At 38.6% G+C, this 18619-nt stretch overlaps 3 protein-coding genes and 1 long non-coding RNA gene across 7 annotated transcripts in view; 2 read left to right on the forward strand and 2 right to left on the reverse strand.

Annotated features, from left to right (window-relative positions):
• Positions 1-311: 311 nt before the first annotated feature.
• On the forward strand, positions 312-5892 carry LOC137246382 (uncharacterized). Of its 3 annotated transcripts, none has more exons than XR_010951461.1 (4): positions 312-414; positions 813-1014; positions 1086-1275; positions 5423-5892. It is a non-coding gene; the product is annotated as an uncharacterized lncRNA (long non-coding RNA). The 3 variants fall into 3 exon arrangements; XR_010951462.1 differs by lacking the exon at positions 312-414 and adding an exon at positions 426-757; XR_010951463.1 differs by lacking the exon at positions 312-414 and adding an exon at positions 426-689.
• A 2399-nt stretch (positions 5893-8291) lies between these two features.
• Positions 8292-18619, reverse strand: part of LOC137243756 (uncharacterized) — a 170316-nt gene continuing 159988 nt past the window's right edge. The window contains exon 2 of the mRNA XM_067771829.1: positions 8292-8780. Within this exon, the coding sequence (XP_067627930.1) occupies positions 8730-8780 (51 nt within the window). The 3' untranslated portion in view covers positions 8292-8729. The remainder of the gene's footprint in view (positions 8781-18619) is intronic.
• On the forward strand, positions 12038-14374 carry LOC137243755 (uncharacterized). The gene is made up of 3 exons (XM_067771828.1): positions 12038-12596; positions 12658-13642; positions 13700-14374. The coding sequence occupies exons 1-3, from the start codon at positions 12138-12140 to the stop codon at positions 14092-14094; spliced, it is 1839 nt and encodes a 612-aa protein (XP_067627929.1). The 5' UTR covers positions 12038-12137; the 3' UTR covers positions 14095-14374.
• LOC137243759 (pre-mRNA-splicing factor Syf2) lies at positions 14147-15412 on the reverse strand. Of its 2 annotated transcripts, none has more exons than XM_067771835.1 (2): positions 14609-15412; positions 14147-14503 (listed from the first exon to the last, which is right to left on the reverse strand). In XM_067771835.1, the coding sequence occupies exon 1, from the start codon at positions 15298-15300 to the stop codon at positions 14611-14613; it is 690 nt and encodes a 229-aa protein (XP_067627936.1). In that variant the 5' UTR covers positions 15301-15412; the 3' UTR covers positions 14147-14503; positions 14609-14610. The 2 variants fall into 2 exon arrangements, with proteins under 2 accessions (XP_067627936.1, XP_067627935.1); XM_067771834.1 differs by having other exon boundaries at positions 14564-15411.

Consider the following 18619-nt stretch of genomic DNA (forward strand, 5'->3'; position numbering starts at 1 on the left):
ATCGCCAGCCACAACTACGTGCACAAATTATTGCTCTCTCTTGTGACAACTCAGATAAGGTATATGCATGTGTTTGTAGTTTACAGTCTCCCGCACACACATAAGCGTATAAGTAAATTCATCGGTGTGTGACATCTCATCTCTTGCTGCCTTGTATGTAAATGTTGCTCGTCGGAATGTGTACATATGTGTAGACGCAATTATTTATTCGTTTATGTAGATACATAATGATTGAATTATTGATGTGCATTCACGTCACTGCTTAGATCGGCTTAGAGCTGGCAGCACTCCTTAGTTTTGCTAATATTCGTAACAATATTGTGCTTTTAGTTGTGACATGTGACGGAAATTAAAAATTTTGCTGCAGAGACTATCTTTTTGCGTTGGCGGCCTTCGCCCAAAATAATATTAAGGGTAACGTTTTACAAGACGGTACACCACCAATTTAAAAATTACAAATAATAATAAAAACGGAGCTCGAGGCGCGTCTTTTGATTCTACGTTTGATAATTTTTGATAAAAATTAGGTGGTGCACCGTCTTTTAAATCGTTACCATATTAAGTTGTATAGAATCGACGGGATGGCCTACAAGGTTTCATGTCAACTGAATCGCTCCCGATATGGTCGGGCTGGTACCTTAATGGTTCCCGGAACGTACCCGATCTGCATCCTGCAAAGGACCAACAAAGTCGATAACGGGGAGCGTCCTTATCGCTACAACAACATCATTATTTACATTCTGATTTTCATTCATACGTACATATGTGCATTTTTAAATAATAAAAAAATGTTATATTATTCTAATATATAGCATCTCCGCCGGGTTGCGATTCAGCTCAGAATATGCCAAAATCAGAGGAAATCTACAATTAAATGCAGATTCACGTGTCATTTGCCAAGGATACAAGGTAGTTTACATGCAACATGCTTTGGAATACGGTACCAAACTGGTTGGATGTATTTCCCTAAAAAAGGGTGGAACTACGCATCTTGCTTTGCCAGTATTTGCTTCGGTAATTTATATTGATTTGTAGTGATTAAAATTGCAATAGTTGATAATGTAACGTGAATTAAAATTGAATAGGTAGCCGGTCCAAAAAAGGCAACTGATCGGCATGCGGAAGCATTAGAAGCAGAAATGCCTTTGATTTTTTGCATCACCAAAGGTGTGCCCTAACATGATATGGTTCGCGTTAAGCACGCTCTCTTAAGGCAAAAAAAATCGCGTCTAGTCAGGCCCGATTGTCCAGGAATCATAGCACCAGAAAGGGTAAGTAAATTGGCTACCATATTAAATATATAAGGAACCTGTATGAATTTTTTAGTGATAATTTGTCATGCTTTTGTTGGTAATCAACTGAAGAATGCAAATACGACAGAGTTCGAAGTTCATGTGAAAACCAATTAATTTTTTTAATTAGCGTTTGGGAGAAAAACACATGTATGTATGCATAGAACTGCATAGAAGGGGAGGAAAAATTAATTATTATCAGTAGATTTGCAAGACTTTTGTCATTTTTCCTGCATCGCAGTTGTCATTACATTGCGTTAAGAGAGGACATCAACACCTTACTACCCACAGCCAGTTAAAATTTTAGTAAATTTTGCTCTTTTCATCACTGTTTCAAAACGTGGAAAGTTATATATCGAGCATTCCATGGAGAATGGTACATTTTAGCAGACTTTCGCATTGCCGGCATTATTAATATTCAATCCCTAGAAGGTTTAATGTAATATCAATAGTTTCCGAGATGGTGCGGCTAGTACCACAATAGTGCTTGTTACCGGAACGTAGATAGATAGATAATTTATTGAGGACTGCACAGTGACTTGCACATCTCCTTCACAGCACCTCATCCTAGCCGACTTCCTTGATGAACCCCAGCAGTGTTCTTGGCTTGAGGGATTAAATGTGGGAATGCTCTGGCCATGGTGAGCCCATAAACTTAGCCCTACGTCTTGAAATTGCGCCGCAATCTAGAAGGATATGGTCCACCGTCTGCTGATCCATCACAAAATCGGTATGTGTTGTTCGATATTATACCCAGCTTTTGCATGTGACTGTTCAGCCTACAGTGTCTTGTAAGAATAGCCGTTAGGGTTCTTAGGTTATCTTTTTGAGAGGCCTATTAATGCCCTATATCGAGTTGTGCTGTAACCCCCTAACAGTAACTTAGATTGACTCAGGCCTGGCATATTGCGCCAGTGTTCTCTCTTTTCCCACCCTTCTGCTAATAAATGCCCCTGTGGGCCAACTGGCAGGAACGGCTCGAGATCGATGGGTCATGCAGTTGCTGCCTCTCTTTCCGTGTTGTCCGCCTGCTGTTGTTGTTGTAGCAGTGCTTCGCCCCATCCAATAGGTGCGACCGATCACAAATTGTCATCAATGTCCTCTAACGGGAGTCCAAAGAAACATTCTGTTTCAACAGGGGTGGACCATAATGAGAGGAGTGTTAGAGGCGTTGGTTCCACAATACAGTTAAAGAGATGGTTGGTGTCATGTGGGGACACATTACAAGCAGGACAATGTTTTGTATGCCGGGGTTGATTCTGGATAGGTAAGAGTTTAACCTGTTACGTTATCCAGCTCGAAGTTGAGCTAGAGTGACTACTCTCGTTTCCCTAGGGAGAGTGCGTTCCTCCTCTGCTAGTTTTGTTCTTTGAGTACAGGAATCACCGGCATAGAGGTCCGACGCCTGTTTGTGGAGTTCACTGAAGACATGCTTGTGTTTTTAAGCTTCATACGTCTGTGTTCTCAGGTGCCATATTTCCTCATAATGTAATGAGGCCGTAAACAACAAGAGCCACAAACGATTTATAAAAGTTACGAGGACGCTGGATTTTGGAATCTAGCCCAGAGCAACCTGTCCGATGCAACCATCCCTTGCACGTGAAACACTGACAAGAGTATTTATTTTTTTAATTTAATTTATTTATTATTACGGCTGTTTAGGCCTAAAACATAAACTATTAACTACATTTCATTGTTATTATCACTTATTTCTATTGAATATGCTGTTGGAATGCCATGTGATTCCGATCAGCATATTTACTAGCGTGACAAAGGGTCGAGTCTGGGAGCCACTCATTTTAGGAAGGTTGGAAAGGACGCGTTTCCAATCCTCCAGTGCTCCCAGCTTAAGGCAACAAAATTTGGAACTTATATTTTTCAATTATATGTGTATTTTAAGCTGTCGGAATGTATTAGTCTCCGATCAACACAGCTAAACATGTCTTTGGATGTTGGGAATTGATAATAACGTGTATCCAATCACCCCTCAACTTTGTTTAGTAAATATGCTGTCGGAATGCATGAAGATTCGGATTAGCGTAGCTCAACATATAATGGGAGGTTGAAAAGGACATGTTTCCAATCCCCCCTGCTCCAACTTTTATTTGGCCTTATTTTCGTTATTTTTGTTACACATTATATAATTTTATTGTTATATTAATGCTGTCGGAATGCGAGTGATTCCGATCAGCAACAGTAAATACCAGCTGGAAATACCGAATTCCAGCGAAATTAGTTGTTGGAAATGTCTGGAGTTACAGGTGGCGACCGATTTTCTTTTCCTTAGGGCCGGATGCATTGTATTTTGCTGCTTCCAATATTACCATTCCCTTTTCGCGCTCCAGTATCGGATATATCATGTAAAAAATAAGAGGAGAAAAACGTTATCTTATTGGAAGGGTTTTACAATGCTCCAATAAACTTTTTTTAAAAGTATTGAAGTTATTACTACTTTTTATGTGATTAGGAAGTTCATTGAAATATTTCAGGCCCTTATATATATGACCGTCCTAAAAAGATTCTTTTCCAGCAAACGCAGCAATCTCATTTCTCAGGACCGTGGTCAGGAGAAGGACCCGGATACCTTCCCGGAAGAGGAGAGTATGGCGCACACCCGCTGCAAGGATCTGCTGGGAGGATGACAATTTGTGGGAGGGACGCAATAACTTAAACACCAAGTCCGCCTGCTCATTACCGTCTACTCCCCTGTGGCCTAGGACCCAGGGCAACAGTACTACGTATACTAAGTATACTAAGCGCCTTCAAATGTAGATCCATAAGGAACATGGGGTCGCCAGAGCCTCGGCTGTTAAAGAAACAGGATTCGCCACGGGTAGGTGAGGTTCACAATTGGGTTGGAGAAGCTATATATTGCGTTGGCAACCCATTGAACGGGTTGCGCTACACAGCCCCCTGAACCAATTTGGTATTTTAATCGCCTGTTGTTGTCATTTTAATCGCCTCTTACGCAGGCATGCCTACCGCGGGTATACTCTAAGCCCCCTAACCCGCTGGAGCCATGAGAAGCGTTAGTGACCTTGGGTGTCCCAAGGAAAGTTCCGTCGTGTCTTGTGTTGTTGGGTGAGCGGCCAGGCAGCAGCGTGCAACAAATGCACCATTCAGGAGGATACCCTTGCTGAGCCCAGAAAATCTGGGAAAGTTGGATGTACTGGTCGGATGCAGCAAACGAGTATATTCTGTAATAGCATATGATCAACTTGGAGATAACCAAACGTTTACTTTCCTGTCCAACGGAACTGGTTCTAGACCCTGCTGCTAAATAAGGATAGGATTAGTTGTTGTTGTTGTAGCGATAAGGTTGCTCCCCGAAGGCTTTGGGGAGTGTTATCGATGTGATGGTCCTTTTCCGGATACAAATCCGGTACGCTCCGGTACCATAGCACCATTAAGGTGCTAGCCCGACCATCTCGGGAACGATTTATGTGGCCACATTAAACCTTCATGCCATTCCCTCCCACCCCACCCCCAAGTTCCATGAGGAGCTTGGGGTCGCCAGAGCCTCGTCTGTTAGTGAAACAGGATTCGCCGCGGATAGGTGAGGTTGACAATTGGGTTTGGAGAATCTATATATTGCGCTGGCAACCTGAAGGGTTGCGCTACACAGCCCCTTCAATCTGGTATTTTAGTCGCCTCTTACGACAGGCATACCTACCGCGGGTATATTCTGATCCCCTAACCCGCTGGGGGGAAGGATAGGCGTAGTCACATCCATTCGTTCCCGGGTTACTCGGGGAAATCAGTTTTAGCAGTGCTTTGCACTTTTCATACTGCACGTCCATACAAGAACTTCGGATAATGAATTAAACAGTTGTTGTTGTTGTTGAATTAAACAGTCATCTGCATTTGTTTGTTTTTGTAGCACGTCTAATTTCCATCGTAACATCAATCAATTATCCCTTGTTATAATGTTGTGTTCTCTATGAATGCAACAGCGAAGTATCCTCGGGTACCCCTGATTCTAGTTATCTGAAATCTCCTTGAGTCCCTTGTGCCTTTGGCCTCAGAAAAGAGCTAATTGTGGAGCCCTATTTATAGAACACTTCGGGATAAATATATTAAAAACTTTAATCTATCCTTACTGATATTAGTTTCTTTCTCATTCTAGGTAGTTTGATTTTGACGATGTGCGCATAGCAATATTCCAAATATTCCAGCTGTAGCTGAAGGAAGAACATAAATTTGCTCAAATTATAAGAAAACTTCGACAACTATCCCCCCGCCTTTTTAGTACCACAGATAAGGCGCTAACAAGCATACTATGGGAAAGGGTCAAGACCAAAGGATCAATATCACCTATAAATCGACTTTGATAGCACGAATTGGGGCTTCCGGTACTATCCCTACAAAACTCATATGGCTCTGCAAACTGATGTTGAACAACACCGCCAGCGCAGGAAAAATTGGGCGTCATCACTGAGCTTCCAAAGTTTCAGAGAGGGCACAGCTATTAATAGACGTTATTGTACTTAATTAGCTTGTACATATCAATATACACATATGTAAAGTACACTAGAGTAATAAGGGAATAATTTAAATTGTAAAAAAACGTTGTATATATGAATTATTTATAATTAAATATTATCTGAACATAAAGGACGCGTTTCATTCATGGAAAAAACGATTTGACAGAAGGTAACCGATACGGGTAACCGATAGGCTAGTTAGCCGTGTTGTTGTTGTTGCATATGTTTTGGTTAGCGATAACGAAAACATAACTGATGAAGTAACTTAAAAATGTAAATAACATCGTGCGAGAAGGAATGTCGAAAACACAATAGGTAAGAGCGAGAAAGCGAGTCACACGTACACTATTTTGAGAGAGCGCATGCCAAGGCGAATCTATACTAGGTGGCGGCAAAGCGAATTCAACAAATTCGCCGTGCGGAAGAATGTCAAGTCAAAAGAAAATTTTCATTGATTTCGATTAACTGACATGTTGTAGTACTAGGCTTTGTATGGAAAATTATCAAGAAGAAGCAATCAGCTGATGGGATAACACCACCTGTAATGAATTCGCCTTGGTTACCTTTTTCACGACAGCAATGTAAAAGTCATTAAGACGATAATTGGTGACCAAGTTATTGGTAACGATTAGGTAACGGGTACCTATCTTGTAGGGACATTCCCATCATCTGTCAAATAAAATAAATGCCGTCTTCCAGTGAGCTTTACAGCTTCGGCTCACGGGAATGCACTGGATCATTCAGAGACTTGAGAAGCAGATGTGAAATTTTCGTACACGTGAAATGTGATAGGCAGATGTCGCCGCTGTTTCTCATTTAACTCATACGGCGAGAGGCTAAGCAGCGACATCTAGTTTTGAAAAATTAGGTTTATTAAAGGCAGCGTTGCCAAACTAAAAATAAGTAATTAACAAATTATCTGGCTCACAAATTGAATCAGACTTCTATCTGGATTTATCTGGCTCAAATCGTTGTTGCATTTACATGCAAAATTATTTATCTGGCTCAGGATTTTGCCACCGGATGATGGCTAAAAGCAAAAGTATTTATTATGAAGAAAAAGGCTTAAGCAATGGAAGTAGCCAGAAGTAGAAAACGGCTGAAGTGAATTTCACCTCGTAATTGTAGCTTTCTAAACATGTTGTTACATGTTTTAAAAATAAACTTCATACTGACCATAGAAGCGTTCATGGACTTACTATAGAGTAAAGATGAATGGCTGCAACAATACACAAGAGCCAAGTCTATTCCAACCATTTTGAAATTGGCAACAATTCTCAGATTTTACGCTAGCGATTGTCTCAACTGAGCATCGGGTACGAGAATGCACTCGGAATTTTTTCCACCTGATCCTTTCTGCAAGTTCGTTTTGTTATATACTGATTTTGTTCAATTCATGAAATCAGTCTTCCCAGCAGTTGTTTTGTATTCACGACCTGGGACATGTATACATTGGATATGTAGGGTTCTTAAATTATATTGACTAAATTATTTTTATTTGATTTTGTTATTATGGATCTTTGAACTTTGTAATTTTGATATGTTTTACAATATTTTAATTTTCAATATTGATTTTATTATTTTAAAAAATTTTCATTTTTGCAAAATTTTTCAACATGAAATATAAATATAACATTTTCTTTTAAATAATTTTTGTGTGGATATTAATTTTAATAAAAATAAAGCATCCTACACTATATACGATTAATACAAATAGTTTGAAATAACTATTAAGTAGGAAAAAAGGAAGATAAACACAAAAAAACTTACATTTCAAACAATTTTCTTGTAATTCGATACAGCGTCAACAATTTTCTATTCGTTTCAAAATTAGATACACAACGAAAAATTCGACAGAGATTAGATGTCATAATAGCCGTGTTTTTTAACACGCGTATATCTGTTTACGCTTAAACTTTATATGGACTGCTAAGCGACAATCTTTAAATACACCTCTGAAATTGCTGCGCATAAATTTTGTCCTACTAAATTTCAATACGCATTATACTCAGATGTAACTGAAATATGTGTCTTTGTTTCATCCTCTACACATATTCTATGTATTCTATGTGTGTCCACAATTCATCGCAACTGATTCAGCTATATGTTATACCCTATGGCCATCAGAGCGTTGTGTCTCCGCTTTCGGTACACCCTGTTGCTGTAGCTACCCTACAAGACAGGTATCCGTTACCTAATCGATTACTTAATCGTTACCAATAACTTGGTCACCAATTATCGTCTTAATGACTTTTACATTGCTGTCGTGAAAAAGGTAACGCATGCGCTCTCTCAAAATAGTGTACGTGTCTCGCTTTCTCGCTCTTACCTATTGTGTTTTCAACATTCCTTCTCGGTCGATGTTATTTACATTTTTAAGTTACTTCATTAGGTATGTTTTCGTTATCGCTAACCAAAACATATGCAACAACAACAACACGGGTAACTGGCCTATCGGTTACCCGTACCGGTTACCTTCTGTCAATTCGCTTTTTATATGAATGAAACGCGTCCCTTTTGTTTAAATAATATTTAATTATGAATAAATTATGTATACAATGGTTTTTACAAATAATTTCCTTAATTTTCTAGTAAACCTTACATATGTGCATATTTATATGTACAAACTACATATGTAAAGACATAAACTCATTCGTAGTCATGCCCTTTCTGAAACCATTTTGAGTTTCGAAGCTCACACTGATGGTGCTCAATTTTTCCTGCGCGGGTGGTGTTGTTAGTATCAGTTTGCATAGATATGAGTGTTGTAGATATAATACCGGAATATATGCAGCCCCATTTCGTGCTATCAAAGTCGATTTGCAGGTGATGTTGAGCCTTTGAACTTGACCCTTTCCCATAATATGCGTGGTAGGGCCTTATGTGTGATATTAAAAAGGCCGAGGGACAGTTGTCGCAGTTTTCTTGTAGTTTGAGCAAATGTACGTTCTTCTTACAGCCACAGCTGGAATATTGCTATGCCCACATCGTCAAATCGAATTACCTAGAATGAAAAAGAAACGAATATCAGTAAGGATAGATAATAAGTTTTTAATATAACCGGAAGTGCTTAATAAATACAAGATACTCAAGGGGATTTCAGATAACCAGAATCAGGACCTGTAAAATAAATTCAAGTGAACCTCCACCATGCCAAGGCATCTTCCGGTACCGGGGGTACCCGAAGATTATAACAAGGAATAATTGATAGATGTTGGGGTAATAGATAGTAAATTAGGCGTGCTACAAAAACAAAAACGAATAAATGCAGATGACTGTTTAATCCATTATGCGAAGTTCTTTGAATGGATGTGCAAATTGAAACGGGCAAAGTACTGCTAAAACTGCTTTCCCCAAGTAACCCGGGAACGAATTGATATGACTACGTCTATCCTTCTTTAGCAGCAGTGCCGAGCACCAATTCCCTTTTGGACAGGAAAGTAAACGTTTGGTTGTCTGCAAGTTTATCATATGCCAGTACAGAACATACTCGTTTGCTGGATCTGAGCAGTACATCTAATTTTCCGATTTTCTGGGCTCAGCGAGGGTATCCTCCTGAATGGTGCATGTGTACCCTGCTGCCTTGCCTGGCCGCTCACCCAACGACACCAGACACGACGGAACTTGCCTTGCGACACCCAAAGTGCACTCACGCTTCTCATGGCTACAGCGGGTTAGTGGGCTTAGGGTATACCCGTGGTAGCTATGCCTGTCGTAAGAGGCGACTAAAATACCAAATTGATTCAAGGGGTTTTGTGGCGCAATCCTTTCAATGGGTTGCCAGCGCAATATATAGCATCTCCAATCCAATTGTCAACGTCACCTACCCGTGGCGAATCCTGTTTCTTTAACAGCCGAGGCTCTGGCGACCTCATGTTCCTTATGGATCTACATTTGAAGACGCTTAGTTAGCTGACATCGCTTACTTAACCAGTAGATTCTAAAGTAAAAACCAAAACACAAAATATAGGTTAGGTTGAAGTGGCCGGTTCATGAGGATCTCACATATACTGAATGAGTCCGTAGTGTTACCAGAAGTTTGTTTTAACGACCAAGCTGAAAACCCTATCAAGAACCAGGGCCTATGTTGTAAAAAAACTCCGTCCTCTTGACAAATATTAGAAGCTTCCTAGGACTTAAGCCACTTGCTGCTTCTAGATCTGACAGCTTTATCACTCCTAATAGTTGGAGCCTTAGCCTGGCAAGCGCAGGGCACGATATTTCTCAGGGGGGCCGGTATTTCTCGGGGGCCCGCGATTTAGAGGTACTAAGACATTTTTTTTAATTCAGGAGAGTATTTAGTTGTTCCATTTGGAAATTTTAAGCCGAATTTCAAAAGCAACGAATATTGATAATGATTTTTTACTTGGTCCCTCGAACAGTAAGGAGACAATAAAAACATCAAACAAAAATATGTTTACATGAATCCGAAATCGTAAAGTTTTCGTGGTAACACTGATGAAGGTTCGTCTTCAAAAAGCCTTCCAACAATACCACCAACTCTGTATCAAAGTCTAGATTATTTAAACGACTTCGATATCGGTACCGTGAATAATGAGTTTTTGCGATCTGAAGAAGTTAACGAAATAATTCGTCGAGGTCATCAAAAGTGTCCTGTTATTTTTCCACGTGATTGTCATGACGAGGCATTTCCTACCTCGTTGTTAAACAGAATCTTGCCAAATGGAGAGAAAGTGGAGCGTCACTGGTTGGTGTGGAGTGCCAGGAGCAATGCTTTTTATTGCCTACCATGTCGTCTGTTAAGCACCAATACTTTAAATCGACCTAAAATTTGTTGTCCTGGCGAATATTCGAAATTCCAGGTATGGAAGAAGCTATACGCTAAACTGCCATCACACGAAAATACTGAAGATTGCATTAAATGTTATATTCAATGGCGATCTTTACAAAACCTAATTCGAAAGGAGGCTACAATTGATACACTTATCAATGAACAGCTAATCACTGAAACTCAAAAGTGGAAAGAAATTTTATATAGAATTTTGGACACTATTTTTTTTCAAAAAGCGAAAGGATGGACATTTTTTGGGCATCTAAGATCTCATAAGCCATTATGATCCGATACTTAGAGATCATTTGGAGAAAGTTAGGATTTCACAATAGCACGTTTATAAATTCACTATCTTTCCCCAGACATTCAGAACGAGTTTATAGAAATTTGTGCAAAGCATATGAGGGAAACTATATTAGATCAAGGCAAGAAAGCTAAGTATTTTGCTATTATCGTTGATGCTATGCTTGATGCTAGTCACGTTGACTACGTTCATTTTTCGCTCACTCCATTTCAATTCGAAAGCAAAAACAGTTACAATTCCAGAACAGATTTTGGCTTTCGTGAATTGTAACCAAAAAACTGCTCAGAAAATCGCTGATCTAATTTGCCATACATGATTGAAGATTGTCGTGCACAAGGGTACGATAACGGCGCCAATATGAGAGGAGCTTACAACGGAGCACTACGTCACATTCTCGACAAAAACTCGAATGCTGATTACTTGCCTTGTGCAACCCGCAGCTATGATAGCGTTTTCTTTTCTGGATAAAGTGTTACCAAGCGTTGTTGTTCTATTCTAAAAAACAGGCAACGCCCTTACGGGGTATTTCGTTCTTTTGTGAAAATTCTTGCCTGCTCGCAACGCAAAAGCGTTACACTTTTACCCTGTATAAAATGGCGGTGTGGCAGTGCAACTTTGTGAAACTCTCAATTCGCTCTTAAGTTCCACATATACTCTGTTAATATGAGTGAATTTGTTGAGTTGAAATGTTCTTTGTATGCACTATAAATGTTGACCATTTTCTGGGGTAGGAGTAACTCTATTGTTGTTGTTGTTGTTGTAGCGATAAGGTTGCTCCCCGAATGCTTTGAGGAGTATTATCGATGGGATGGTCCTTTGCCGGATACAGATCCGGTACGCTCCGGTACCACAGCACCATTAAGGTGCTAGCCCGACCATCTCGGGAACGATTTATGTGACCACATTAAACCTTCAGGCCATCCCCTCCCTCCCCATCCCAAGTTCCATGAGGAGTTCACACTTGACTGCTTCAGCGAATGAAAGAAAGAGAGAAAAAAACAAGAGCTAATGGAAAATTACGTAAAATTGCCCATTAAAAACAGCTGAACTAATGTTTACATGCGGAATGCGCCACCTTCTCTTGTTCCATCATGACACTCGATAGTGTAAGCGCAGTATAAGGCCGATATTTGGAATGCTGCTTATCGATGAATATAAGTTTAGCTACAGTGTGGCAAGATCGCGTATATATTTTTATTTGTATACTCTTCCTGATAAAGTGATTTTATTTCATTGGAGAAAAAATATTAAAAACGAAAAAGGCTATGGAATTAGATTGGCAAAATGGATTTCAGTTCATTAAGGAGCGGGGACTATATTTATTACAATCTGAAAAATGGTCCGATTGTAGATTTTTAGTGGGCAGCCCACCAAATCAACGAGTTTTGGCTGGGCACAAATTAATTTTAGCCATGTCCTCTCCAGTTTTCGAGCGAATGTTTTATGGTAATCTTCCTGACGAGGGCGATCCTATTTTAATACCCGACGTACAACCGGATGCCTTTCAGGCAATGATGGAATATATTTACTCGGATCGTATAAATATAAGCTCATTCGATAAGGCGTGCGAGTTGTGTTATGTGGCAAAGAAATATATGTTGCCGTATGTGGTGGAACAATGCACACACTTTCTATGGGCTGATTTGAGTCCCAAAAATGCTTGCCGTGCATATGAGTTTGCTAAGTTATTCGATGAGCCACGTTTAATGCAAAGTAGCATGAGTGTAAGTAACAATTTAACATAGGTTATTGCAAAAATATTTATTATTTTCTTTGAATTTATAGATTATAGCAGCAAATACGCGCGATGTATTGGCGGATCCCAGTTTTGTTGATATTGAAATGTCAACATTGATGGCAATACTCGATCAAGATCGCTTAAATATAACATCTGAATTGGAATTGTTTAACGCTTTGGTGAAATACGCCACTGAAAGGGGACTCTTTGTTGAGAATGATAATATGCGCTTACAGGACGCAGCAAATATATTCGAGCATAATCCCAATCAGCGTTTATCGGATGTAGAAAATGTACATCCTGAAATAGTTGAAATTAAAATGGAGCCAGATGTGTCAAGTATTTTACACAATCGCCAAGATAATGTTACTGCACACGAAGTTGATGTGGTAGTTGTGGATAGTGATCTATCAGGCACATACGACGACGAAAAAGAAGAGGCACCAAAAGCCTACACATCTGCTGAAGCAAATATAAATATGATAACTTCATTTTCGTGCAATAACAATGAAATTGATGAAGCACTCATACGCCAAGCGGTACAAAAAATACGCTTCCTCACGCTTACTCCACAGCAATTTGCAGAGGGTCCTGCACGTTCGAAACTATTACAGCAGCATGAAGCACTTGCAATTCTTATCAAAATTTCAAGCCCTACCATAAATGATTGTCCAATGCCTGAGGGATTTTGTAGCTCACGCACAAGCCGTGAATATTACGAGTCGCGTAGTCAACGTGATTTATCCTCCTATCGCAACTCGGTTCCATCAAATGCTTCAGTCCCAACTACAAATTTTGCACCATTTGAAACTTTCATGGGCAATACAACAACTAATGTAACAAGTGCACCGCAGGTGGCGCCCTCGAATAGTTTAGCTACTTTTCAAGGTGGCAGTGACTCCGATTTAACTACAAGTGATACACGTCGTTCATACTGCGTACGTACACTAAATCAACAATTTGATTATAGAAATACGAGCGTTACAGATTGTGGATTAACTTTTCAAGTTGATAGTAATATATGGATAACAGGTAGAGATATTAAATTTCAATGGTAATAGTTTATAAACCAAAAAGGTATTTTTATAGGTGTACAAGTGCCGACTCAAGTGCTTTGTGGTGAACTTATGAATTCAGCAGGCTTTTCTGATCGTTATACCGAAATTCTTTACGCACATATCCAAGATATACAAGGTTCGCGGCTTACATATACTCACTGCACATCACGTGTACGCTACGATTCCTTGCTGGAAATTACTTTCGATCGACCCGTTTATGTTTACCGTAATTTAATATATAAAGTATATGTTGTTTTCAACAAAGTTGGCTGGTATCCAATGTACACGTGCGTACCCGATGTCGTATGTAACAGAGTGAAATTTATGTTCAATGTTGGCAATCCAAGCGAATCCGTAAGGGATGGTTTGATTAGAGCAATTGTTTTTTCAACGCCACAAGAGCAATCGAGAGGTCCAATGGATTAGTGCATTACAGATGCATTTAAAGCTCGTATACGTTAAAAAAAAATGTAATAACTTATGTATTTTGCATATTGTAAGTTTCTGTTAAAATTGACATAAATGTCGTTTTATTTATTCAAAACTACTCGTATATGTTTTCATTGTAACTAAAATCTATCCGCAACAAGCATTTATTTATTTATATATTTATTAGTCTACAAATTAACAATTAATCAGACTAAATATAGTACGGATTAGATAAATTACAGGAGCAAACAAATTGAACAAAATTATATTATAAAAATTGTATACACACTATTAAATCAGTTGTCGGGATGGACCAAGATGCCGAGCAACGGCAATTGATTATTAGTGCTGCCTGAATGGACGCGATTTCGAGCAGCTGATGTATATTTGACACGTAACAAGTAGGCTGCGATTAAATTTGAAGTTTTTATATTATGTATCATTCCAATAAGAGCATTATATATACCAATTTAATTTCATGAATAAGGGGTGGGGGAGTATATATACATACTCTTATATAGCAGTTCCACGTTCCAAGTTCTGTTTGATCTCTGCGGTATATTCGCCATAGAAGCGATGCAATCTTTTATTGAGTTTCGCATTACGCTCGTTAATGAAGTCAACATCAGCATCATCATTATAAGTACGCCTGCGGGAATATTTCTTCCGACGTTCAATTTGTTGCTCCAAATCCGTCACCATATTGTCAATAGACGTTTTCTTATCTTTCACCAAGCCTTGCAATATTGTATTGGGTCCACCATAGAATGCATCACCAAGTTCCTCTTTCTGTTGCTCATATTTAGCCATATCGCGTGGTGGTAAATTCTTCACTAAGCGATTGTATTGTCGTGCTGTTTGTGCTTCGTATGTCGAGAAACCTAAATCTGGATTCTTTTTCCGTTTCTTTTTCTCTATACGCTCCGCATCAGTGGCAGATACTGCTAACAATTTTAAGCGTTCATAATCTTTACCCTGTTGCTTAGCTTCTTCTCGTGCTTTTTCTTCAGCCAACAGCCATTCGGCTTGGCGTTTACGAGCTTCCCAGTTGTTTGGTAGTTTTTTGCGTGCATCTTCAGCTATCACTTCTTGATGATTTTGTGTACGTGCTTCTTGTCGTTGTTTGTGGAGTTCGCGTAGACGTTCCTTGCGCTCAACTAATTTTTCAGCTGGTGTTTTTTCTTTATCTTGTTCATTTTCCATTTCATATGCGCTAAGGAAGTATTTTAATAATATACCAACTCTTTACGACGTATATTTTTATCTTTTCTATTTCCTTTTTTGTGCCTATTTGCAATTAGGGACACGAATTTCAATACGATTTTTTTACATTCGATGACGATCATTCATACTCGATACTTTTTGGCATCCAGTATTTCGGAGTGGGTTTTTCGGTAAAGTTTAAAATTTAAATTGAAAATACAGCCATGTTGAAATGTAAACAAGAGTATGCCAAATCATGTGTGTAAGTTAAGATATATCCCATCCATAAGAACTAGATTGATAGCTGTCAAATTATGACGTTTTTTTTTTATTTATTTCGTGCTTCCATTTCGATATTAGCCGTGTTTTTTTATACACGCGTATACGTGTACGTTTGCGCGTGAAAAAAAACGCCTATCCGCGCTTAAATAATGCTTAGGAGACCCATCTAGCGACAGTGGTTAAATAACTAGCTACAGCCACAGGGTGTACCAAAAAGCGGAGACACAACCCTCTGATGGCCATAGGGTAAAACATGTAGCTAAATCAGTTGCGATGAATTGTGGACAAACATAGAATACATAGAATTAGTGTAGAGGGTGAAACAAAGACACATATTTCAGTTACATCTGAGTATAATGCGTATTGAAATTTAGTAGGACAAATTTTATGCGCAGCAATTTCAGAGGTGTATTGAAAGTTTGTCGCTTAGCAGTCCATATAAAGTTTAAGCGTATAGACGTTTACGTGTAAAAAAACACGGCTATTATACCCTAAGGATAGTTTTTAGTCTGGGAAAAAATCGCAATTTTTTAAATTTCTAATAATTCTCTAAGTTCGACGAAAAAAAGGAAATCTAGTTTTAGATAACCGATTAGAAGTTATGTACCAAAATGTGGATAGTCTCGTTATACGTACGTTTACACACAAATCCCCAATAGTTAATCTATGCGTTCATATATATTTTATCCCTAGGAACTAGATTATTTGCTGTTAAATGTTGACGTTTAACATGTTTCCGTGCTTCCATTTCGAGATAACACAACCGAAAAAAAAATCACCATTTCTAAAAAATTTTCATAATTTCGGATTACCGAAGCGAAAAATGTATATGGGAAATCTAGCTGGTTTATTACCGATTATGAGTTAGACATACGGCTGAATTCTGTAATTCAGTCTTATCTCAAGTCTCTAAATTTGAGATTTTCCTTTACAGCCTGATTCTAATGTGGTAACAACTTTCTTCACCACGGCAACTTTCTTCATGTGGCAAATTTTGCACCCTTTTGGTATTCTGCCCACGAAAGTAGCCGAATAATTGTTTACCCACTAAAATAGGTGGTAACATCGATGTAACCGCACAAAAGCTGTTGTTTAGAAAAAGACATTACTGAAAAATAAAGAATTGTAAGCGCAAATAAGTAAACATAATAGTAAAAAAGTGTTGCCTCTTGCTATACATATTTGTTTATATTATGTACTTTCACAGTATACATTACAATATAGCTATGTAAAAAGTTATGCATGTATGTAGATATATACACATCGTCCCGTTTATTCGTTAAGCTGGAGTCATTGGTGCCGTATGTCGTATCGCTGTATCCGTATCCCTAACGTAATCAGCTGTTTATCGTTACGACGGTAAACCAAAACCCAATTGGTTGGCTACGATACGGTTACGACTTTAGTGCACCAATAATCGATTGCATTGATTCTCATAAGATTGGTCGAATCAGCTGTTAAAAGGTTACCGATACGGTTACCGATAAAGCACCAATGTCTCCAGCTTTAACCTCATATCTACGAGTGACACATTTTCGGTAAAGCCATGGAACCATACAAGGTGGCAGCATGGTGACATAGACACAAACACAAATAAAAATTCGATGTACTTTGTTTTTGTAAATTCGATGGACAAATGTTAAAATAGTATTGCGCCGGAAGTTGATGTATCAAATCAAATAAAAAAAGTTTATATTCAGCTGTCCCATGCTGCCACCTTGTATCGTTCCGCCACGGGTAAAGCGAAGAAAACCAACTTTTAAATTTCACCACACACTGGTGAGTTTTTCGGTGATGACAGCGTTACCACTTTGGCCAGAATCGCGAATAAAAGAACTGGTAGCGATTTTTGGTTACATAATGTATTTCGGTATTCAGTAAACGAAAGTTACAAAAACAATTCACCATATCAACGAAATTCACCAAAAAGGCAATTTACTCGTACATTGAACAAATAATATAGCATTGCATTTTGTCAACATAATGTTGGGTGGTATTGTGGCTGAGCTTGCGAAGGCGCCGTCACAATTTTGTATAGAAAATCCCAAAGTGTGTAGGTTCGAATCTCAGCGGCGCCACATAGAGTTCGATGTTTTTTTAAGTATTTTCTGTTTTTTAATTTTTTCTGTGCTTATTTTAATTTGAGGATTAAAGCAACATATTCAAAGCGTTTTTCGCAAATAATTTTTACACTTTTTCTGAAACTTTCATGTTTGTGATCTGCCCCGGCCCAGCTCACAAATTATTGATTGCTTTGTGAGGCTAGAGACGCGAGACAGCTTACAGAATGCAAATTGTCTCAAAAGTGATTTTCACCCCAAATAGTCTCTAATAGTGACTAGAGACGGCTTACTGAATTTATATAGCGGATTATCTATTTTTCGTACTTAACTTGTAATTGTTAATTATATGACTAGATTTCCCATATACATTTGTCCCCTCGATAATCGGAATTATAAACAAATTTTACAAATGTGAGAAAAAGCTCCACTCTCGTGTTGAACCACTGTTTCGAAACTCTTGAGATTTTAGAAGTATGCCTAGTTATCAACATGAGCTCTAATGGTACTCAAGCCCAAATGTTTGTTGGGTATATTCGACGCGATTTCCAAACGCAAATCACCGATAAGTTAACTAGAGTTTAACCCTGCCAGATTGGCCGCTTAAGCTCAGCTTAAACTTCAGTTAAAATAGATTGAAAAACTACATAATAAGCTTAAGCGTAGTTTAACCTGCAAACTGAGTTGAACTTGTACTGAAAACCGGGCCTAAGGCATTTTCAAATATGGTCTTAGATACGAAAATGAAGATTATTCGCTTTACATATAGGTAATAGATAAAAAAAATATTTTCAATTATTTTATCTATTGGACCAAAAAACCCATCTTGCAATAATTGTCTCGAAAAAAACCTGATACCACAGTTCTAACCCACAAATCACACACAGAAGATTGCGCATTCACGACTTCAAAATTGCTTTGTTCTGTGCATCTACGTCACACTTGCTTGCTTGAGCGAATGAAAGAAAGAGAGAAAA

The sequence above is a fragment of the Eurosta solidaginis genome, chromosome 3 (assembly GCF_040869045.1).
Source record: "Eurosta solidaginis isolate ZX-2024a chromosome 3, ASM4086904v1, whole genome shotgun sequence".
NCBI classification, from domain to species: Eukaryota; Metazoa; Arthropoda; class Insecta; order Diptera; family Tephritidae; genus Eurosta; species Eurosta solidaginis.

Excerpts from the sequence above, each read along its gene's own strand:
- LOC137243755 (XM_067771828.1), top strand. The coding sequence starts at position 12,138 with ATGGAATTAGATTGGCAAAATGGATTTCAGTTCATTAAGGAGCGGGGA. Across the intron at positions 12,597-12,657 it reads TAATGCAAAGTAGCATGAGT|ATTATAGCAGCAAATACGCG; the intron begins GTAAGTAACAAT and ends TTGAATTTATAG. Across the intron at positions 13,643-13,699 it reads TAGTAATATATGGATAACAG|GTGTACAAGTGCCGACTCAA; the intron begins GTAGAGATATTA and ends GTATTTTTATAG.
- LOC137243759 (XM_067771835.1), bottom strand. The coding sequence starts at position 15,300 with ATGGAAAATGAACAAGATAAAGAAAAAACACCAGCTGAAAAATTAGTT.